The sequence below is a fragment of the Procambarus clarkii genome, chromosome 78 (assembly GCF_040958095.1).
Source record: "Procambarus clarkii isolate CNS0578487 chromosome 78, FALCON_Pclarkii_2.0, whole genome shotgun sequence".
NCBI lineage: Eukaryota > Metazoa > Arthropoda > Malacostraca > Decapoda > Cambaridae > Procambarus > Procambarus clarkii.
In genome coordinates this window covers 11,765,875-11,787,306 of record NC_091227.1, presented here as the reverse complement: position 1 = coordinate 11,787,306, position 21,432 = coordinate 11,765,875, and the positions used below count along the sequence as shown (strand labels likewise).

The 21,432-nt window shown below is 41.0% G+C and overlaps 1 protein-coding gene across 1 annotated transcript in view; it reads right to left on the bottom strand.

The window, feature by feature from the left end:
• The window catches only part of LOC138357377 (uncharacterized), a 92,794-nt gene that overhangs the window by 30,334 nt on the left and 41,028 nt on the right, over positions 1-21,432 (bottom strand). The window contains exons 5-6 of the mRNA XM_069314072.1: positions 20,111-20,215; positions 7,870-8,184 (exon numbers count right to left, since the gene is read on the bottom strand). Coding sequence (XP_069170173.1) covers positions 7,870-8,184; positions 20,111-20,215 — 420 coding nt within the window. The remainder of the gene's footprint in view (positions 1-7,869; positions 8,185-20,110; positions 20,216-21,432) is intronic.

The following is a 21,432-nucleotide window of genomic DNA, read 5'->3' as shown; positions in this document are numbered from 1 at the left end:
ATTATTTAGTGGTGATAGTATTACAGATGACCCCTGACTGTGATAAAAATTACCAGGATTGTGATAATAGCAGGATTGTGGTGATAATTGTGGTGATGTTAAGTGTTAGTTTGTTGGTTGACATCCATAAGTGAACTTTTTTTTAGTTCATTATTAACAACATCATTTAGTGTATGTGGGTTGGGGTTAGAGTAGATGAGGGTAGCATCATCAGCAAACAAAATAGGTTTCAGAATGTTAGAGACATTAGGTAGATCATTGATGTATATAAGAAATACTAGAGGTCCCAAGATGCTGCCTTGTGGCACTCCAACGGTTATTGGTAGAGTGGGAGAGGTTATATTATTGATGGCAACACATTGGTGTCTATCACTAAGATAGGATTGGATATAGTCCAGTGCATGGCCTCGGATTCCATAATGATGGAGTTTACATAAGAGGTAATTGTGATTAACAGTATCAAAGGCGTTTCTCAGGTCAATGAAGAGTCCAATCGGAAACTCATTTTTGTCAAGGGCTGAGTAAATTATATCAAGGAGACTAATAATTGCATTGTTGGTACTCTTTTGGGAGCGGAAGCCAAACTGACGGGCTAAGAATGTCAAATTTTACGAGATAGGAGTAGAGCTGTTTGTAGATAATTTTTTCAAATATTTTTGATAGTATGGGTATGTTTGATATTGGTCTATAATTGTTTATATCTGCCGGATTACCTCCTTTATGAACTGGTGTTACTCTTGCTTTTTTAAGGATATCAGGGAAGGTATGACACTCAAGGGATTTCTTGAACAGCAGAGCTATAGGTGGCGCAAGGGCATGGGAGGCGCTCTTGTATACAATGGATGGGATTTCACTGATGTTCCCGATGAAAAGCTATTAAATTCATTCGCCATTTCTAAATCAGTTGACGGTGTAAGGCCATCCTTAGAGAGTGTTATCTGGTTGTGGGAGTGTTGTTTAGTTCCTAGGATGTTAGAGATGGTATTCCATGTGCTTTTCATGTTGCCTTTTGCTTCTTTGAATCTAGTCTCATAATATGAAAGTTTAGCTTTTCTTATGATACTGGTAAGCACTGATGAGTACCTTTTAACTACTTCCTTTGTAACTAGGCCAATCCTAAATTTTTTTTCATATTCATGTTTTTTGTTGATTGATTTAATTATGCCACTTGTGAGCCACGGGTTATTTTTTCTTTTATCAGTTATTTGTTTGGTAAGGAGGGGACAGTGAGTGTTGTAGAGGCTTAGAGTTTTGGAGAGAAAGAGGTTAGTTAATGAGTTTATATCCTGTGTATTATTAAATTCAGATTCCCAGTTAATATTGTGGAGTGCATTAGAGAGCTGATTCACTGTGTAGCCTGAATGAGAGTTTCTTGCTTTCTGGTGGTGTTGTGTCCATGTTTGCTATGAGGAAGGTAGGATAATGGTCAGTTGTTCTGTCATAGATTACCCCCAGATGTAAGGGGAGCTGTTATATTAGTCCATAAGTGATCCAGAGTAGTGGCAGATGTTTGAATGACTCGGGTGGGCTTGGTGATTGTGGGGATTAGCATACAGGAGTGCATGCTGTTACGGAAATAGTCAACTTGAGGGTTATTTTGAAGACCCAGGTCAATATTGAAATCACCTCCCAGAATGATGTGATTTTTGTTGAGATTGTTATTTATGATAAGATTCCTTACGTTGTCTGAGAATGAAGCTATGTTGGTATTAGGAAATCTATAGATGGCACCGATAATCAGGGAGGATTTAAGGGATTTACTGGAGAACTTGGCAAAGGTATATTCACAATAGTCGTCTCTATCACTAATGACACTATTGCAGATGAAGGTATCTTCGTAATATATTGCTGTGTCACCTCCTTTTTTATTAGGCCTGCAGTTATGAATGGCTTTATAACCAGCTAAATTGTAGAGTTGGGTATAGTTTTTACTTAGCCAAGTTTCTGTTAAAATGATGAATGATAACTTAGTACCTAGTGCTGTGAGTAGTGCATTTATATCATTAAAATGTTTACCAAGTGACCTAACATTTTGGTTGTAAACTGATAAGCAGGTGCTATTTAGGAGTTTGTTTTTTGCAAGATTTACTGTGTAATACCTGCAATAATGATGATCAATGTGCTGGTTTGTGTGGATATGGAACAGAAGATTTCGATCTGAAGGCCTTGGCATGCTGTGGAAAGGGAGTGGGAGTCCCTGTGCTACGAATGATATACTTGAGTACTGTAAGATCTCTTATTGATTATGCTGCACCTGTCATTTCTTGTTTTGGTAAAGGTAGGATGGGCAAGTTGGAGAAGGTACAAAATGAAGCCATGAAAATTATCTTAGGATGCCCAAGAAATGCTATGATTGAGATAATGAGGATGGAGTTGAATCTGCAGAGTATTGGGGATAGAATTGTAGAGATAAATGTAGCCTCTGCCATTAGATTAATGAGAGGTGGGGGAGCTAATGAATTAATCCTCTCGGTTCAAAAGGTGGGAAGTAGTGAACAGTGTATGATGAAGAAGAGAGTATATATGAATAACTTATGTACTAATGTTATAAAGTATGATGTTATTACAGAGTGTATTGTTGTGCCCAAGAGAAAATTCACACCACCATGGGGGGATTGTAATGTAGATGTAGCAATTACTCCCTTGCAAAAGAAAAAAAGTATGTATGAAATAGGAGAGCTGAGGGCAACATATGATTGTATAATTAGAAAACTGCCTACAGAAAACCCTCTACATGTATATTGTGATGGGTCAGTAGCTAGGGATGGGAAGGCAGGATGTGGAGTCTTGATCAGGGAGTACACTGACATCGGCACTGTAGATACTGTTATTGGACGCCGCTTAACTGACAGTGTCTCTTCAACGCAGGCTGAACTCCAAGGTGTATTAGCAGGATTACAGGAAGTAGTCAAATGTGGTAAAAATGCCTGCTTCTTTATTGACAGCAGAAGAGCGTTAGAGTCTTTAAATAGCAGACGCCCAGTATATCAGAATATTGTGATAGAGTGTAGAGAGAATGTTAAGAAATTAGAAAAATCTGGGTATAAAGTAAGATTCGTGTGGATCCCTTCACATGTGGGAATACTGTTGAATGAGGTAGTTGATGACATAGCGAAGAGAGCCACTGAAAAAACTCTTGTTGATGTTGTAAGTCAGTTAACCTTGAAACAAATAAAAACAAGAATCAAGATGATCCAAGAGGGTGAAGAAATGATAAAGAGAATGGCAATGGTGGACAGTAGTAACACACTTAAGAATTACTCAATAATAAATACAAATTCGTCCTTCACTTATGGTAAAGGAAAGTCTACTTGGAAGGATTCAATTTACACGAGATTAAGATTAGGATACAAATATATCTGGCAATACGGTGTTGATGTCAGTGAAAAATCCCAATTTGAACATCTTTACCATTGTGATCATTGCTGTCTTCTTATATGTGTAACATGAATATGAAAAGAACTTTAGGATTGGCCTAGTTACAAAGGAAGTAGTTAAAAGGTACTCATCAGTGCTTACCAGTATCATAAGAAAAGCAAAACTTTCATATTATGAGACTAGATTCAAAGAAGCAAAAGACAACATGAAAAGCACATGGAATACCATCTCTAATATCCTAGGAACTAAACAACACTCCCACAACCAGATAACACTCTCTAAGGATGGCCTTACACCGTCATCTGACTTAGAAATGGCGAATGAATTTAATAGCTTCTTTTCATCGGTTGGTGCTAACCTTGCCAGTAAAATCCCACAGACTCAGACACACATCAACACATATCTCTCAGGCAGCTATCCAAACTCTCTTCTCCTTTCACCAGTCAGCCCGACAGATGTTGTGTCCATCATACACTCACTAAAAACCAAAGCTGGGAACATCAGTGAAATCCCATCCATTGTATACAAGAGCGCCTCCCATGCCCTTGCGCCACCTATAGCTCTGCTGTTCAACAAATCCCTTGAGTGTCATACCTTCCCTGATATCCTTAAAAAGCAAGAGTAACGCCAGTTCATAAAGGAGGTAATCCGGCAGACATAAACAACTATAGACCAATATCGAACCTACCCATACTATCAAAAATATTTGAAAAAAATTATCTACAAACAGCTCTACTCCTACCTCGTAAAATTCGACATTCTTAGCTCCTGTCAGTTTGGCTTCCGCTCCCAAAAGAGTACCAACGATGCAATTATTAGTCTCCTTGATATAATTTACTCAGCCCTTGACAAAAATGAGTTTCCGATTGGACTCTTCATTGACCTGAGAAAGGCCTTTGATACTCAAATCTCTGAATATGTTAGACATTAAGTCACTGCACATTCTCTCATGTGTATTATACATATATAAAACGCTAAACTATAATGCCAATCCTGATCTCAAAAGCTTCATAGAAGGTTGTAACAGAACCCATGAGCACCACACCAGAAATAAATACAGTTTTGATATTCCTAGAGTACGACTTAATCAAACCAGAAATGCTCTACAAATCAAGGGGCCCAGAATGTGGAATGACCTTCCCAACCATGTTAAAGACTGTACCTCTCTCAACCAGTTTAAGTTAAAAACGAAGCTATACCTAATAAATTCCCTGTAACCTACCTTACCCCTCTGTTTTCAACCCATGTATGTTTTTTTTTTTTTTTTTTTTTTTTTTTTTTCAATTCAACGCTGTTTGAATGTAATTTTCTGTAATAATTTGTAATTGTATTTGTACTGCTTTTTCAACAATGTTCCCCCCTCTTTTACCTCTATTTTTATTTGTACTCAACACATTTTATTCTTTTTACCCATTAGTTTTAAGCTTTAGTCATTAGTGTTTTTTCCTGCCCGAAACGCTTTGCGTAATAGTGGCTTTAGGCATTGTATGTACTAGCTCTATCTATAAAGCCAACAAACTTTGTAAAATCTCTTTATGTATGTACCTTTACCTAAATAAAAATTATTATTATTATTATTATTATTACTGTTAATCACAATTACCTCTTACGTAAACTCCATCATTATGGAATCCGAGGCCATACACTGGACTATATCCAATCCTATCTTAGTGATAGACACCAATGTGTAGCCATCAATAATATAACCTCTCCCACTCTACCAATAACCGTTGGAGTGCCACAGGGCAGCATTTTGGGACCTCTTCTATTTCTTATATACATCAATGATCTGCGTAATGTCTCTAACATTCTGAAACCTATTTTGTTTGCTGATGATACTACCCTCATCTACTCCAACCCCAACCCACATACACTAAATGATGTTGTTAATAATGAACTAAAAAAAGTCCACTTATGGATGTCAACCAACAAACTAACACTTAACATAGAAAAGACCTACTACATCCTATTTGGAAGCAAATCTACAAATGCAATTCAGCTTCAGATAAACAATGTAAACATTAGCAATAAAATTGATGGAAAGTTTCTTGGCCTATTCCTAGACAAGAGACTCAACTTCAGTACCCACATACAACATATAACTAAGAAAGTCTCTAAAACAGTTGGTATACTCTCCAAAATCAGATATTATGTACCTAACTCTGCTCTCATCTCTCTATATTATGCACTAATCTATCCCTATCTCAACTATGGTATCTGTGCATGGGGTTCAACCACTGCAAACCACCTCAAGTCCATCATCACCCAGCAAAAATCTGCTATCAGAATAATATCAAATTCTGCTTTCAGACAACACACAGCCCCCTTGTTTAACTCCCTAAACATGCTAAACATAATCTCACTCCATAAATTCTCTTGTGTCAACTACATTTACAAAACCCTGTTCTTAAATGCAAACCCTTGTCTGAAACTCTTCCTGGACAGATGTAATAAGACCCATTATCACCACACCAGAAATAAATATCTCTTTGATATCCCCAGAGTTAAACTTAATCTGTGTAAACACTCTATGCAAATATAGGGACCCAGTCTATGGAACTCACTCCCTATTGAATAGAAAAGCTGTCCAACTTTTACATCATTCAAAATCAATACTAAAATGTACCTAATTTCATCTTCATAGTTTTTCACTTTTTGCCTTAAAATTGCACTGTATCTATTGCACTTTTTTTTTTTAAAGAGCGATTTTGCACTTTTTTTTTTAAAGAGCGCTGTTTGTCGACATAATTGTATTTGTGCTGCTTCTTCATCTATGTTTTCATTTCTTGTTTTCATTCTACTCATTATGCTCAATTAGTATTAAGCTTGTCATTTAAGTTTATCATGCCCGAAACGCTTTGCGTAATAGTGGCTTTAGGCATTGTATGTACTAGCTCTACCTATAAGTCAACCAATCTTTGTAAAAATTTATTGTATGTATGTACCTTACCTAAATAAACATTTTATTTTATTTTATTTTATTTTATTTTTTTTTTATTTTATTTATTTTATTGCTACCCAATCTCCCAACCTTTATGTTCCCAATTTGAACATCTTTACCATTGTGATCATTGCTGTCTTCTTATATGTGCTGCCAATCTGCTGTATGGGGTTTATAAATCTTGTTTATCTGTATCTTTTGCTACCCAGTCTCCCAATCTTTATGTACCCAATCTGAACATGTTTACCATTGTGATCATTGCTGTCTTATATGTGCTGTCAATCTGCTGTATGGTGTCTATTAATCTTGTTTAAATTACTAATCAAGCTGTCAATGTAATCAATCAGAGCTTTAATATAACAATGTGCTTTAATATACTTACTAAGCTCTCTCATCTCATTTTTCTCTTGCAATGTATCTTTGTCATTTATCAATTCTGATAGAAATTACCTACTTAAAATTATCTGCTACATTAAGGACCTGCCCGAAACGCTGCGCGTACTAGTGGCTTTACAAGAGTGTAAATACTGTACTATGCCATGTATTCTCACAAACCCAATGTACCTTCTTGTATATATATAAATAATATAAATAAATAAATAAATAAATAAATAAATAAAAAGATAAGGAGTGTAAATTATGTAGTATGCCGCACGCCCACACCTTAGAAAATTATGTATTAGAGTGTCAACTTATTGAAAACTATAGAAATAAGGAAATAAATAGTGTACCACATCAAATTGTTTGGATGTGTGATAATGGTATGATAGACAGTTTAGACAGTATACTTAGGAGCTACAAGAATTTTGCCCTAAGAGTGTAACAATTATATGCTGTACTTACTATATTAACCTGCAATGTTAAATGGGATTCTTGTATTGTAATTTGTCTATTTGTACTCACAGCATTTGTGCTGCCACCTGGTGGTGGTTAGTATGGGTGGTCAGGGGGTTTAATCAATAGTTAGCAAAAGCCACCCTTGGTGGGCACTTGTGATGCCAAGAGAGGGATAAGAAAGGTATTGAGTTTTTACGAACCGACATCTAGCCATTATTCCAGGTTGACCTGAGAATTATCCAGTGACTTCCTACTCTTTGTATGACTGTGCATGGATGTTTTAAAATAGTATGGTTCTGCATGGTGTCCTATCTAACTGCATGAGCCTACCCAAGAACAGTGTATATGTCTATTTCATTATTGTTGCATTGTTTTGCTTCTGACAAGATTCACGTCAGATATAATTGACTGAGCTTTTGATATTTTTGCTGTATTTTGTTTGTATTTACAAATTATTATAACTTGTACATGTTTGCACTGATGCATTTCATAAATTAAAGGTTACCTTCTTTTATAATTTATAGAGATGACCAAAGATGTTACATTTAAAAAGTTACTTGAGTTAAATTTTAATAGAATAGGCAATTAAATTTTAATTCCAACAATTTAAGAAAATGCATCAGAAGTTGAACAATAGCTCATAATAATGTGTACTGAAAGACAAGCGATTGACTATCATGCAGTAGTGGTAGTGGCACTGATAATCAGCTCACCTTTTGTTTGGTGTTGTGGGGAAGAAGAGGATACCCTGAAATTCGGTTCCATGCCATGTCCATTTGCTCCATCAGGCTAGTATTGTCGTCATCCTCTGCACCAGGACTTTTTAATCTCCATTCTATGCTCCCCAGCCCCATATCATCCACTTCCTTTATAATATCAAGTTCTCCCCTTCCCCACTCTGATTCTTCTTGCAGTCCTACCTCATTCTTTTCTTTAGTAGAAGCATGCTGCCCATCTTGTTCTTGAGTTGTGTTTACTTGTGCTGGTGTTGCTGACCTTGTCTGCTCCTGGTTTTGAGGCGACACCTCCTGTTGAAGCAGTATTATACTGTAAAGGCATGAACTTGTAAGCCGTACCCTAGAGTACAAACTCACGAAATCTGTCCTTACTTTCCTATTTACAGTATAGATATGTTCCTTTAAACCAGGGATGTAGAACCAATATACATTTATAAACAATTCAAAAACAAGAATGACTATGTGAGATCGGTACCATATTTTTTATTGGCGGGACTCAAGAAACAATTACAGTGTGTGCATTACATTTATTTAAACAAGGAAAAGCGATAATACACTAACAAGGAAAAATCTCTCACTTACGAGATTAACGATTACAGTTCCAGTCACTCAGATATAAATGAAGGTCAATAAGCTCACACAGTGAGGTCAGTATCTCACCAGCACACATCACACAACCTGTTTGTGTGGAGTCTTAGCTTTCTCTCTCCTTGTGGAGTGAAGGGATGCTACTCTCATGAAAAATGTATGGGGAAAACCTTATACACCGATTCACACATATTTACTAATACATGTTATCAAGTAAGTAAGTAATCAAAAAGAAGGCACCAAACCCGGAACGCTATGTAGCACCATCAAATGTGCGGGATAATCAGACGGCGCTATATATCACCAAGGATAAGACGAACGATATCAAAAGTATCCGAGTCACCAAGAATACTATCGAGAGACAAGCAACCGCGGGGGACGGTCGGAAAACAAGACACATGCTCGTCCCGGAAGTCAGGACATTCAACAAGGATATGCACGACTGTAAGAGGGACAATGCAATTAGGACAATAAGGAGCAGAGCGGCGCTCCATCAAGTGACCATGAGTTAAGCGAGTATGGCCAATACTCAACCTCGCCAGAGCCGTTTCCCATCGCCAGTTACGGTGGTAGGAGGACGGCCACGAGGACACACAACTTTTAAGAGAACGTAGTTTGTTACCAGTAACAGACGACCAACAAGCCTGCCAACGGGTAAGGATGGAGGAATGGATAAACGGGTAAAAGTCGGAATAAGGAATACCTTTATGAGAGATGGGACAAAAGCGGACAGCTTCCCTGGCGGCAGTATCTGCACGCTCATTTAAAGAGACACCAATATGGCTGGGAACCCAACAAAACTCAACCGACTTAAATTTACTGTGAACAAGAAACAGCCAATGCTGGATCTCGACAACCACTGGATGAACCGGATTAAAGAACCCAAGAGCCATGAGGGCACTACGAGAGTCAACAACAACTACAAAGGAAGATTGACAACGAGAGAGCAGGAGACGAAGAGCATAGAAAATAGCATTAAGTTCCACTGTAAAGATGCTAGTTTCTGGAGGCAAGTAACACATATAAGTGTAATCGGGAAAAACAACAGAGTAGGCAACACCGTCCGCAGGCTTAGACCCATTGGTGAAGACGGAAATGGAGTGGGAGTGAGGAGAAAAGTGCTCAAGGAAAAGGCGTTTTAGAACCGTAGGAGGGGTAAAAGCTTTAGTGATGCGGGTCAAGGATGTACAAAACTGCGGAAGGGGGACTCTCCACGGGGGCAATGAAGGAACAACTTGAGGAGAAATATTAGAAATACGAACGGAAATAGAATCCTGTAAGCGAGATAACCGGATAGAAAGAGGGAGGTGGTGAAGAGGAACAGGAACCGTAGGAGGGGTAAAAGTTAAAGCACGACAGAGGCGAGTGGAAGAATGTTGCAAGGACCGCGCAAGATAGCGAAGACAGTAGCGATCACGGCGGTCCTGGAGAGAGAGGAAGCCAGTGTCAACATACAAGCTGAGGACGGGAGTCGAACGAAAGGCACCAGAACTGAGGCACAACCTAGTATGGTGCAAAGCATCAAGACGGCGAAGAGTGAAAGGAGAAGCAGACGAGTAGACTTTTCACATCACAGTGCACATCCTCTCATGTGTATTTTATATATATAATATGCTGAACTGTAATGTCAATCCGGACCTTAAAAGCTTCCTAGAAGGTTGTAACAGGTCCCATGAGCACCACACCAGAAACAAATACCTATTTGATATTCCAAGAGTATGACTTAGTTAAAATAGAAATGCTTTACAAATCAAGGGACCTCGAATGTGGAATGACCTTCCCAATTATGTTCAAGACTGTACCTCTCCCAACCAGTTTAAGACAAAAACTAAGTGCTATCTAATTAACTCAATGTTAATTAGGTAGCACTTAGGTACCTCACCCCTAAATGTCAACCCATGTCCATGATTTTAAACAATGCTGTTTGTTGACCAAATTGTATTTTTGCTTTTTTTCTGCCATGTTTCCTCCCCCCCCCCTTTTTTCATTATTTTTCTTATTTTTTCTCAACACAATTTATACTTTAATCTCAATTAGTATTAAGTTTCAGTCTTAGTTTTTTTCCTGCCCGAAACGCTTTGCATAATAGTGGCTTTAGGCATTGTTTAATAATAAATAAATGTTTATTTAGGTAAGGTACATACATAAGAGATTTTTAAAAAAATGGCTAGGTTTATAGATAGAGCTGGTACATACAATGCCTAAAGTCACTGTTACGCAAAGCGTTTCGGGCAGGAAAAACATTAAAGACTAAAACTTAATACTAATTGAGTTTAAAGTATAAAATGTGTTGAGAGCAAATAAAAATAAAAATAAGAAAGGGGGGAACATGGCTGAAAAAGCAGCACAAATATAATTAGGTCGACAAATAGCGGTGTTTAAAAAAAAAAAAAGCAGACATGGGTTGACATTTCCGGGGTAAGGTAGGTTACAGGGAATTTATTAGGTAGTGCTTCGTTTTTATCTTAAATTAGTTGAGAGAGGTACAGTCTAACATGATTCGGAAGGTCATTCCACATTCTGGGTCCCTTGATTTGTAGAGCATTTCTAGTTTGATTAAGTCGTACTCTTGGAATATCAAAACTGTATTTGTTTCTGGCGAGGTGCTCATGGGTTCTGTTACAACCTTCAATTAAGCTTTTGAGGTCAGGATTGACATTACAGTTCAGCGTTTTATATATGTATAATACACATGAGAGAATGTGCAGTGACTTAATGTCTAACATATTCAGAGATTTGAGTAGGGGTACCGAGTGATGTCTGGGGCCAGAGTTGGATATTATCCTAATAGCAGCTTTGTGTTGAGTAATTAGAGGACGTAAATGATTTTGGGTAGTAGAACCCCAAGCACAAATACCATAGTTGAGATATGGATAGATGAGAGAGTAATAGAGCGTCACCAGGGCAGGGCACATAATATCTGTTTTTAGAAAGAATGCCAACAGTTTTTGAAACTTTTTTTGATATATTTAGAATGTGTCCCTGGAAATTCAGCTTGTGGTCAATGAGAACGCCAAGGAATTTGCCATATATTTTGTTACAAATTTGGGTATTGTTTATTCTGAGATTTATTTGATTAGAGGATTTATTGCCAAACAGAATATAGAAAGTTTTGTCAATGTTAAGAGTGAGTTTGTTGGCGGTTAGCCAAAGATGGACTTTATTTAGCTCAGTATTTACTGTGGCATTTAGAGCAAGGGGGTCAGGACTGTATGTACTAGCTCTATCTATAAATCCATTAACTTTTGTATCTCACCCTGTATGTATGTACTTTACCTGAATAAATAATTTGTATTTGAGTAAGCAGGGCAACTATAATCGAGCTTAGACAGGACGAGAGAGGAATGTAAAGCAAGGAGAGTGCGCCTATCCGCTCGCCAAGAAGTATGGGAAAATACCCGAAGGAGGGTAAGGGCCTTAGAGCACTCAACACGGAGGTAAGAGATATGGGGAGACCAAGACAAACGAGTGTCAAAGAATAACCCCAAAAGCTTCGCGGAATCTTTGTACTCAAAGGATGACCATAGAGTAACAAAAAGGGACGAAGAACGACCTGTTTCTGAGTAAAAGTCATGGCACAAGTCTTAGTAGTAGAGAACTTGAAGCCATGATCGGTGGCCCAAGACAACACGGCATCAATCGCAAGTTGAAGACGGCGTTGAAGGAGAGGCGAATCATCACCCTGACAGCAAAGGATAAGATCATCGACATAGAGAGTGGAGAAGAGGCCTGAAGGAAGAGAGGAAAGAAGATCATTGAGGGCAACCAGAAAAAGAGTAGTTCTCAGAACACTACCCTGGGGTACACCTTCGTATTGCTGAAAAGAGGCAGAGAGAGCGGTACCAAGCCGCACCCGAAAGGAACGACGAGAGAGGAAGCTGTGGAGAAAGAGAGGGAGATGACCACGAAGGCCAAAAGAATGAAGCTGGGATAGAATATGATATCGCCAAGTGATGTCGTAAGCCTTTTCCAGGTCAAAAAGGACGGCAACAATGGAGGTCTTCACAGCAAAAAGCAGTACAAATATAGACCTCCAAGTTCACCAGGACATCTGTTGTGCTGCAGCACTTGCGGAAACCAAATTGAGAAGGGGAGAGGAGGCGATGGTGTTCCAGGAACCATATCAGACGAACGTTAACCATACATTCAAAGAGTTTGCAGACACAACTTGTGAGGGCAATAGGGCGAAAGTCCTTAGGGGATATTCCCAGAGACCCTGGTTTGCGAACAGGGAGGACAACGGCATCGAACTGGTGTTCAGGGACTGACGACGACTCCCAGATTCGATTATACAGACTCAGTAAATACTGAGACGTGCACGGAGGGAGATGGCGAAGCATCTCATAATGAATACCATCGGAGCCCGCTGTTGTAGAACCGCAGAGGGCCAGGGCAGAATGAAGTTAAGGGAGAGAGAAGGGATCGTTATAGGAAAGTCGAAGACGAGTGTAGAAATCTAAAGGACGAGACTCAAGGACAGGTTTACGAAGAAGGGAAGATTGGGGAAGATGAAGACCAGAGCTAACAGAAGAAAAGTGGGAACCAGTTCGGTAACGACCTGCAACGGGTCCGCCAAAAGCGTACCACGAAGGTGAAGGACCGGTGAAACATTGGGAACGAACTTACCCGCTATCTTGCGGATATGCTTCCAGATCTATGGCAGAGGAGTTTTGGACGTAATGGTGGAGACATAAGATGCCCAACATTCACGTTTAGCTGTATGGATGGCCCTACGGGCCACCGCACTCGCCTTCCAAAAGAAAAGAATCGGCCGTCTGCCAACGGCGGTGTCTCTTCTAGGCTGCACGCTTACAGCGGACAGCCCGAGCACAGTCTGCATTCCACCAGGGAACGCACTTCCATGGACCCCGCGAGGAAGATGGAGGAATAGAGTGGAGGGCAGTATCAAAGACAGTGTCATGAAAAAGAAGGAGAGGGAGAGGCAGAAAGGGAGAGGTCAGAGAGAGCAGCACTGAGGGTAAAGAGGTTCCAGTCCGCTTTCGCAAACTGCCACCTAGGGAAGGAGAGGGGAGGGCGAAAAGAGAAAAAGGTAACAAGGATGGAGAAATGGTCACCGCCATGGAGGTCATCAAGAACCTGCCACGTGAAATCTAAGTAAAGAGAAGACGAGCAAAGAGAAAGATCAAGACAGGAAAGGGTGCGAGTCCGAGAGTTCAAATGCGTGGGTTCACCAGAATTCAGAAGAGACAGGGAAGAAGAGAGGATAAACGGCTCAAGAAGGCGACCCTGGGTGTTCGTCAGAACATCACCCCAAAGGGAATGACAATTGAAATCACCCAGCAGGAGCACAGGCTCCGGCAAAGAGTCCAGTAGTTGTTTCAGATCAGAAAGAGAAAGCGGGACACTCGGGGGGAGATAAATGGAACAAACAGTGTACCATTTCCCCACAAAGATACGAGCAGCAGAACAATGGAGAGGCGAAGGAAAAATAAGGGCACAAAGGGAACATCAGAGAGAATCAAGAGAGCAGAAGAATTAGGAGCACCAGCAACAGCTGGGGGGGGGGGGGAAGAAAGGAATAGCCACGAAAGCGACCAGGACGAGCACCAACCATCGGCTCCTGGAGACAGACACAAAGGGGCGAAAATCGCGAAATCAGAAGTTGGATTTCAAGGAAATTGGCATAATAACCCCGAACGTTCCATTGAAGAACAGACATCGATGAGAAGAGAAAGGACAACAACAGAGAACAAGGAAGAAACAAAGGCGAAAGAGCAACATACCACGTTAAAGAAGATCAGGGTCAGCAAAGTCAGGGTTAGGGGACATGGGTAAATTGAGCAAAGACGGAGGGAAGGAAGTGGGAGAACAGACCAGAGGCGGACAGGCGGGGTCCGGAGGAGGAGGAAGAAGAGAAGGAGGCAACCGAGAGTAGTAGTCAAGGACAGCAGCAGGAAGAGGGGGAGTAGAAAGAGGGTAGCACACCTCGGCAAGGGTAGCAACCAAAATCAAAATCAAAATGTTTATTTAGGTAAGGTACATAAAAGAGATTTTACAAAGAGTGATGGATTTATAGATAGGGCTAGTACATACAATGCCTAAAGCCACTATTACGCAAAGCGTTTCAGGCATAAAAAACTTAAATGACTATAGCTTAATACTAATTGAGCATAAAGAGTAAAATGAAAACATGGAATGAAAACATAGCTGAAAAGGAGCACAAATACAATTCTGTCGACAAACAGCGCTCTTTAAAAAAACAGACATTGGTTGACAATAGAGGGGTAAGGTAGGTTACAGGGAATTTATTAAGTATAGCTTCGTTTTTATCTTAAACTGGTTGAGAGGTACAGTCTTTAACATGGTAGGGAAGGTCATTCCACAATCTGGGTCCCTTGATTTGTAGAGCATTTCTAGTTTGATTAAGTCGTACTCTTGGAATATCAAAACTATTTATTTCTGGTGTGGTGCTCATGGGTTCTGTTACAACCTTCTATGAAGCTTTTGAGATCAGGATTGGCATTACATTTTAGCGTTTTATATATGTATAATACACATGAGAGAATGTGCAGTGACTTAATGTCTAACATATTCAGAGATTTGAGTAGGGGTACCGAGTGATGTCTGGGGCCAGAGTTGGATATTGTCCTAATAGCAGCTTTGTGTTGAGTAATTAGAGGACGTAAATGATTTTGTGTAGTAGAACCCCAAGCACAAATACCATAGTTGAGATATGGATAGATGAGGGAGTAATAGTCACCAGGGCAGGGCGTGGTACATAATATCTGATCTTAGAAAGAATGCCAACAGTTTTTGAAACTTTTTTTTTTATATATTTAGAATGTGGCCCTGGAAATTCAGCTTGTGGTCAATGAGAATGCCAAGGAATTTGCCATCTAATTTCTTACAAATTTGGGTATTGTTTATTTTGAGATTTATTTGATTAGAGGATTTATTGCCAAACAGAATATAGAAAGTTTTGTCAATGTTAAGGGTGAGTTTGTTGGCAGTTAGCCAAAGATGGACTTTATTTAGCTCAGTATTTACCGTGGCATTTAGAGCAAGAGGGTCAGGACTGGAGTAAATGAAGGTTATTTCGTCAGCAAATAGAATTGGTTTGAGGTGTTGGGAGGCATTTGGAAGGTCATTAATGTAGATGAGAAAGAGGAGAGGGCCAAGTATGCTGCCCTGAGGAACACCAATGTTGATGGGTAGGGTGGGAGAAATTTAATTATTCACAGAAACATACTGGAGCCTGTCAGTAAGGTAGGATTTGAGGTATTGCAGGGAGTGTCCTCTGACTCCATAATGATGTAGTTTAAGAAGAAGGTTTTGGTGGTTGACAGTGTCAAAAGCTTTACGCAGGTCCACAAATAACCCAACAGGGAACTAATTTTTATCAAGAGCTGTATGAATCGAGTTAAGCATACTAATAAGTGCATCGTTAGTGCTTTTTTTGGGTCTGAAGCCATATTGGCAAGGGCTAAGTATATTGTGTTTGGCTAGATAAGAGTAAAGCTGCTTATAGATTAGTTTTTCAAAATTTTTTGACAAGTTTGGGAGGATTGATATAGGTCTGTAGTTGTTAACATCTGTGGGATCACCACATTTGTGGACAGGCGTTACTCTCGCTTTTTTCTAGAATATCTAGAAAGGTTTGGAGTTCAAGTGACTTGTTGAAGAGCAATGCAATAGCAGGGGCTAAAGATCTGGAGGCTTTTTTGTAAATTAAAGTTGGTATCTCCTCAAGGGCACTAGACTTGGTTTTAAGGGAAAGGATTATTTCATTGACTTCAGTGGAATTAATAGGCTTTAGGTACAGAGACTGTGGATAGTTACCTGTGAGATAGTCCTTAACGTCAGTACTGGAAGATGGAATATCATTTGCAAGGGATGACCCAATGGAAGAGAAGAACCTATTGAACTCAATAGCAGAATCTGAGGCTGAAAGCTGACCATCGTTATTGGAAAGGAGTGTTGGTTTGTTATTTAAAGTCTACTTTGATCCCAATATTTGTGAAATTGTGCTCCAAGTTTTTTTTTAATGTTGCTCTTTATTTGGGTAAATTTATCTTCGTAGTATTTAGTTTTGGCTCGTCTAATTATCTTGGATAGCAATAATGAGTAATTCTTTGAGAATTCTTTGGAGACAATTCCTAACCAATACTTCTTCTCAAGGTCATGTTTTTATTAATGGATTTAAGTATTCCCTTTGTAAGCCAGGGATTGTTAAGCCTTTTGGTTGTGACTTGTTTTGTAAGCATAGGACAGTGGGTGTTATAAAGGCTAAGAGTTTTTTGAAGAAAAGATTGCACTGCTAGGTTGATGTCCCCTACGTTTCCTAACTCGGACTCCCAGTTGACATTATCAGCAGCAGTTATAAAATTGTCTATAGCAGTTTCATTGTGCAGCCTAAAACTTAACTCCCTTGACTCTAGTGGTGGTTTACTAATGTTAGTTAAGAGAAATGTGGGGTAATGGTCTGTAGTGCTATCGGTGATTATACCTGAAGTATGCGGAGAGGTTATGTTTGTCCACATGTGATCTAGAGTCGTGGCAGTACTATCAGTGATTCTAGTAGGTCTAGTGATTAAAGGTATGAGGAAGCAGGAATTCATACAGTTGAGGAAGCTAACAGCAGTAGGGTTTTCAGGCTCGCAGAGGTCAATATTAAAGTCCCCTGCGATTATTAGATGGTTTTTGTTCAGTCTGTTATCGAGTATTAGATTTCTAAGGTTTGAGTTGAATTCGGATACATCAGTGTTAGGAATTCTATAGACTGCACCCACAGACAGGACAGACTCGGCACCCTTGACCGAGAGGGAAGCAGGAGCCAAAGAAACCTCCATAGCAGGAACAGAGGGCGCTACCACCGAAATGGGAGGGGAAGGGGCGATAGAGTCAGAAGTAGGGGCCAAGGAAGAAAGCGAAGCCTTTTTACCCGCTGGGGAGGAGGAAGGAGAGGAGCCAGGCTTACGCTTCTGACTTAAAGAGACAGGTGTCCCAGCAACTACGTACTGGGCAACGGATTCTAGTGTCTCAACAGGAGAAGCTGAACGAGAGCACACACAACGGCCATTAGGAGAGCGATGGACATCAGCCCGCACTGACAGGCGGCTGGAAGAGTCAGTAGATGGAGGAGAAGGATGAGAAGGAGGATCGGAGGGAGACGAGGAAGAAGACACAGGAGACATTACAGACCGAGCAGAAAGAAGGGGAACCCCAGACAGAGGACCAGGAGGGGGACCCTTTGGGACAGAACTCAAAAGAGCAGAGGAGGGGCAGTGGGCATATCAGGGTCCAAGGCCTGGAAACGGTTGTGGGTCTGAGGAAGGTGGGAAGGACGAGGAGAGGAAGAGCGCAACACACGAGCATAAGAGACGTTAGCATAAGGCGGAAGCCGGCGAACCTGGCGCCTTGCTTTAGGAAAAGATAAACGCTCCCAGTTTTTCAAGTTGAGGACGGCTGCCTCAAGCTTGTAATGGATACAGGCACGGGAGAAGATAGGATGGGCCTCTCTGCAATTGAGGCAGCGAGCCTGGGGAGAAGTGCACTCCGACTTAGTGACCTTCACCCCCACACAAAGGACAAAGAGAGACAATCCCAGAGCAGAAGAGGGCACCATGCTTAAACCTCCAGCACTTGTTACAAAGTCTAGGAGAAGGAATGTACTCCTGGACAGAGTACCTGGCACCAGCAAGAATGACAGAGGATGGAAGGGTCCTACCATCAAAGGGAATCTTCACAACCCGAAGGAGTTGACGGCGATGACCACGAGGGGGACGAGTAAACGAGTCTACCTGGAAGACAGAATGGCCTTGGGCATCAAGGATATGCCGAATATCATCGTGGCAGTCCTGCAGATTTCGAACACCGGTCGCAACATGTGGCGGGAGAAGAACAGTGCCAACACTGGCATTCAACCAAGCGGTCTTGGAGACCCGAACAGGGATCTCGCCAAGGCAGGATAAGGCAGCCAAGCGGGAAGCTGCATCCTGAGAAGGAACAGCAATGACACGTGTACCGAGACGAGTGGGGTTGAAGGTAACAGAGGCATCCACGGAATCAACAAGATGCCGATGGAGGGAGAAATCGTCAGGAGGCGCAGAATCAAGAGGAAGGAGATCAAAGTATTTGGCCCATGAAGCGGGATCAAACAAGGCCTGATATGCATCAGTACGGGAAGGAATCGAGCGAGAGCGGCCGTGGCGTTACAGCGTTGAGAACCCCCAGAGAGAGAGGGGTTAAAAGGCGGGTAGTCACAACGAGAGACTTAGCCGCACCAGGGGACGAAGTGGTCACCACTGGGGGCTTGAGGCTCGACCCAACCACAGAGGAGGGAGGGGAGCTGGGGGAAGAAGTCAGGAGGGTCAAAGGAGAAGCAAGGTCTGGGCCCAACGCAGCAGGAGCTACAGAGCCCGGTCTTCCAATACAGGCCGACTTGGGGGCTTGGTCGCCCACCCCACGAGCCTGAGAGGGTACAACAGAAACATTCAACGACATACAGACGAAGAGTGATAAATTCATCCACGAATGTGCCCCCATACCCACCATGGAGCCACAATTAGAGGCAGGACACCCAACAGGAAGCTTTCACCGATCATGCCGGGGCCCCCCAGGGGTGCGTCGTGGGTATACGCCTCACAAACGCCACCTTAAGAACCATCAGTCCGTCGAGATCGGGTTCAGCGACGAAAGGGGGACTGACAATAAATGGTTCCCCTCGCTCAAGACGTCGGGTACTACAGTTCTATGGGTGCAAGAGAATGCCTCCTCAAGCACCCTGGCATCAAAATAGAAGAAGTCCAAAGGAATAACCAAAACAAGCAAAAGGTCGGCAGGAAACGACAAGCAGATAGGAGAAGAGGGGGAAGAAAAAAAGAACAGAAGGAAAAGGAAAAGTCGTTCAGCACAATTAGAGAGGACAGTCACCTAGCAGTAAGTGATAGGAAATGAGCCCAACCATTTCTATCCCGCCTTGAATTCAAACCCAGAATTCTCAATTGCGAGTCGAATACGAAACCAACAATACCACTGGGATTTGAAAAAAGAAAACCTCACAGAATTAAGCTACCTAATCAAAGCCGCCAAAGAAATATAAGAAAATTCACTTTTGCAAACAGAGTGGTAGACGGTTGGAACAAGTTAGGTGAGAAGGTGGTGGAGGCCAAGACCGTCAGTAGTTTCAAATCGTTATATAACAAAGAGTGCTGGGAAGATGGGACACCACGAGCATAGCTCTCGTCCTGTAATTACACTTACGTAATTACTGCTTTTTCAGCTATGTTTTCATTCCATGTTTTCATTTTGCTCTTTATGCTCAGTTAGTATTAAGATTTAGTCATTTAAATTTTTCATGCCCGAAACGCTTTGCGTAATAGTGGCTTTAGGCATTGTATGTACTAGCCCTATCTATAAATCCATCACTCTTTGTAAAATCTCTTGTATGTACCTTACCTAAATAAACATTTGATTTGATTTGATTTGATTTGATACTGAATCAGTATAATAGGTTCAGAGAGCTGTATGAGGCTCCACCCAGAAAATTAAATATTTTGAGTGTTACTCTGATACATACTACTATACCTTCATGAGTTGTGTAAAGTTTAAATATTGTGTAAAGTTTAAATAATATATTAAATATGTACTGTTTCTTAAGAAGGCTTACTGATATGGTAGCATAGATCTGCTCTGCTGGTTCATTCTGAGAGTTGTCAGGAAGATGAATTATCTCGTATGGCTGAGTTGCATTCTCATCAAGAACATCCTGCGTCTGCAAAAAATTATGAACACTATAGTAACACTTTAAATCTATTCATCTGTGTGCTATGCTCTTTTACTAATATAATGCAGGTAAAACCAGTGTTTTGAGTGAAATGAAATGCCCCTCTCCGATTGGCACTACAGTAACTGCCCTAACTTGTGGCAATGACACTCTAGGGGCATTAGTGGTATACCAGGCTTCTGTGACTATCTCTGTACATTGGGAGCAAGTTCTATTTCACATTGGAAGAAATAAGGAGGTTGGACCTGATGGAGTTTCACCTTGGTTGCTGCGAGAATATGCAACTGAGCCGAGCATTCCACTCCAATTAATATTCCAGACGGCCTTGTGCATAGGAATCTTAGTAGATATATGGAAAAAGGCAAACATAATACTAATTTATAAAAATGGTAGTCGAGAGGAACCTCTAAATTATAGATCCGTAGTATTAAGAAGCATGGTAGTCAAAACACTAGAAAACCAGCGTTGAATGTAATGAAACGCCAGTTTCTGGGTGAGCACCGGAGGCCACTTAAGTGCAATACCACTCAAGTGCAATACTACTTGAGTGTCATCAGTCAAAGAGCTCATTTAAGCCTACCAGGTACCACGACCCAGAACCTGGTCCCCCTCAAGGAGAAGGGGAGTAATGGCCATGAACACTTTACATTACAAGTATGTCATCTTGCCATCGACCGGGAAAGGAGACAGAAAGATAGGCGAATCAAAACAGATTCGCATAATCTAAAGATTATTCAGATACACTTATCAAATAAATAAATCGATAACACATGACGTTATTTACAACTATAGCCGCTTCTAATTAGTCTCTTGAAAGTATTTGGCAATATGTGCCGTCTGGTTGAAAATTGCAAGCTACATCCTCACAAGTGCAAAAGAACTCCCCAGAATGCAAACAAGCAAAACTTCGTCCAACTAACCCCCTCTCATTAGCTGCACCCCCATGCAGGAGGGAGGAGGAGCCGGCTTGGGTAAGTCAGGCTCCCAACATCCAGTTCTCTGAATGATGTAAACCACCGACCGGAGGGAGGGAGGGAGGGTGTGAGGGAGTCTTTGGGGCTCACCCAGAAACAGGCATCTAATTACATTCAATGCTGGTTTTCTGTGGGGAGCCCCGTCGGATCCTTGAAGCTAACTACCCACAGAGAAGGAAAACGGAAGACCCCGGTATGTGGCAGCCCTGCAAAACACAACCTGATAAGGAC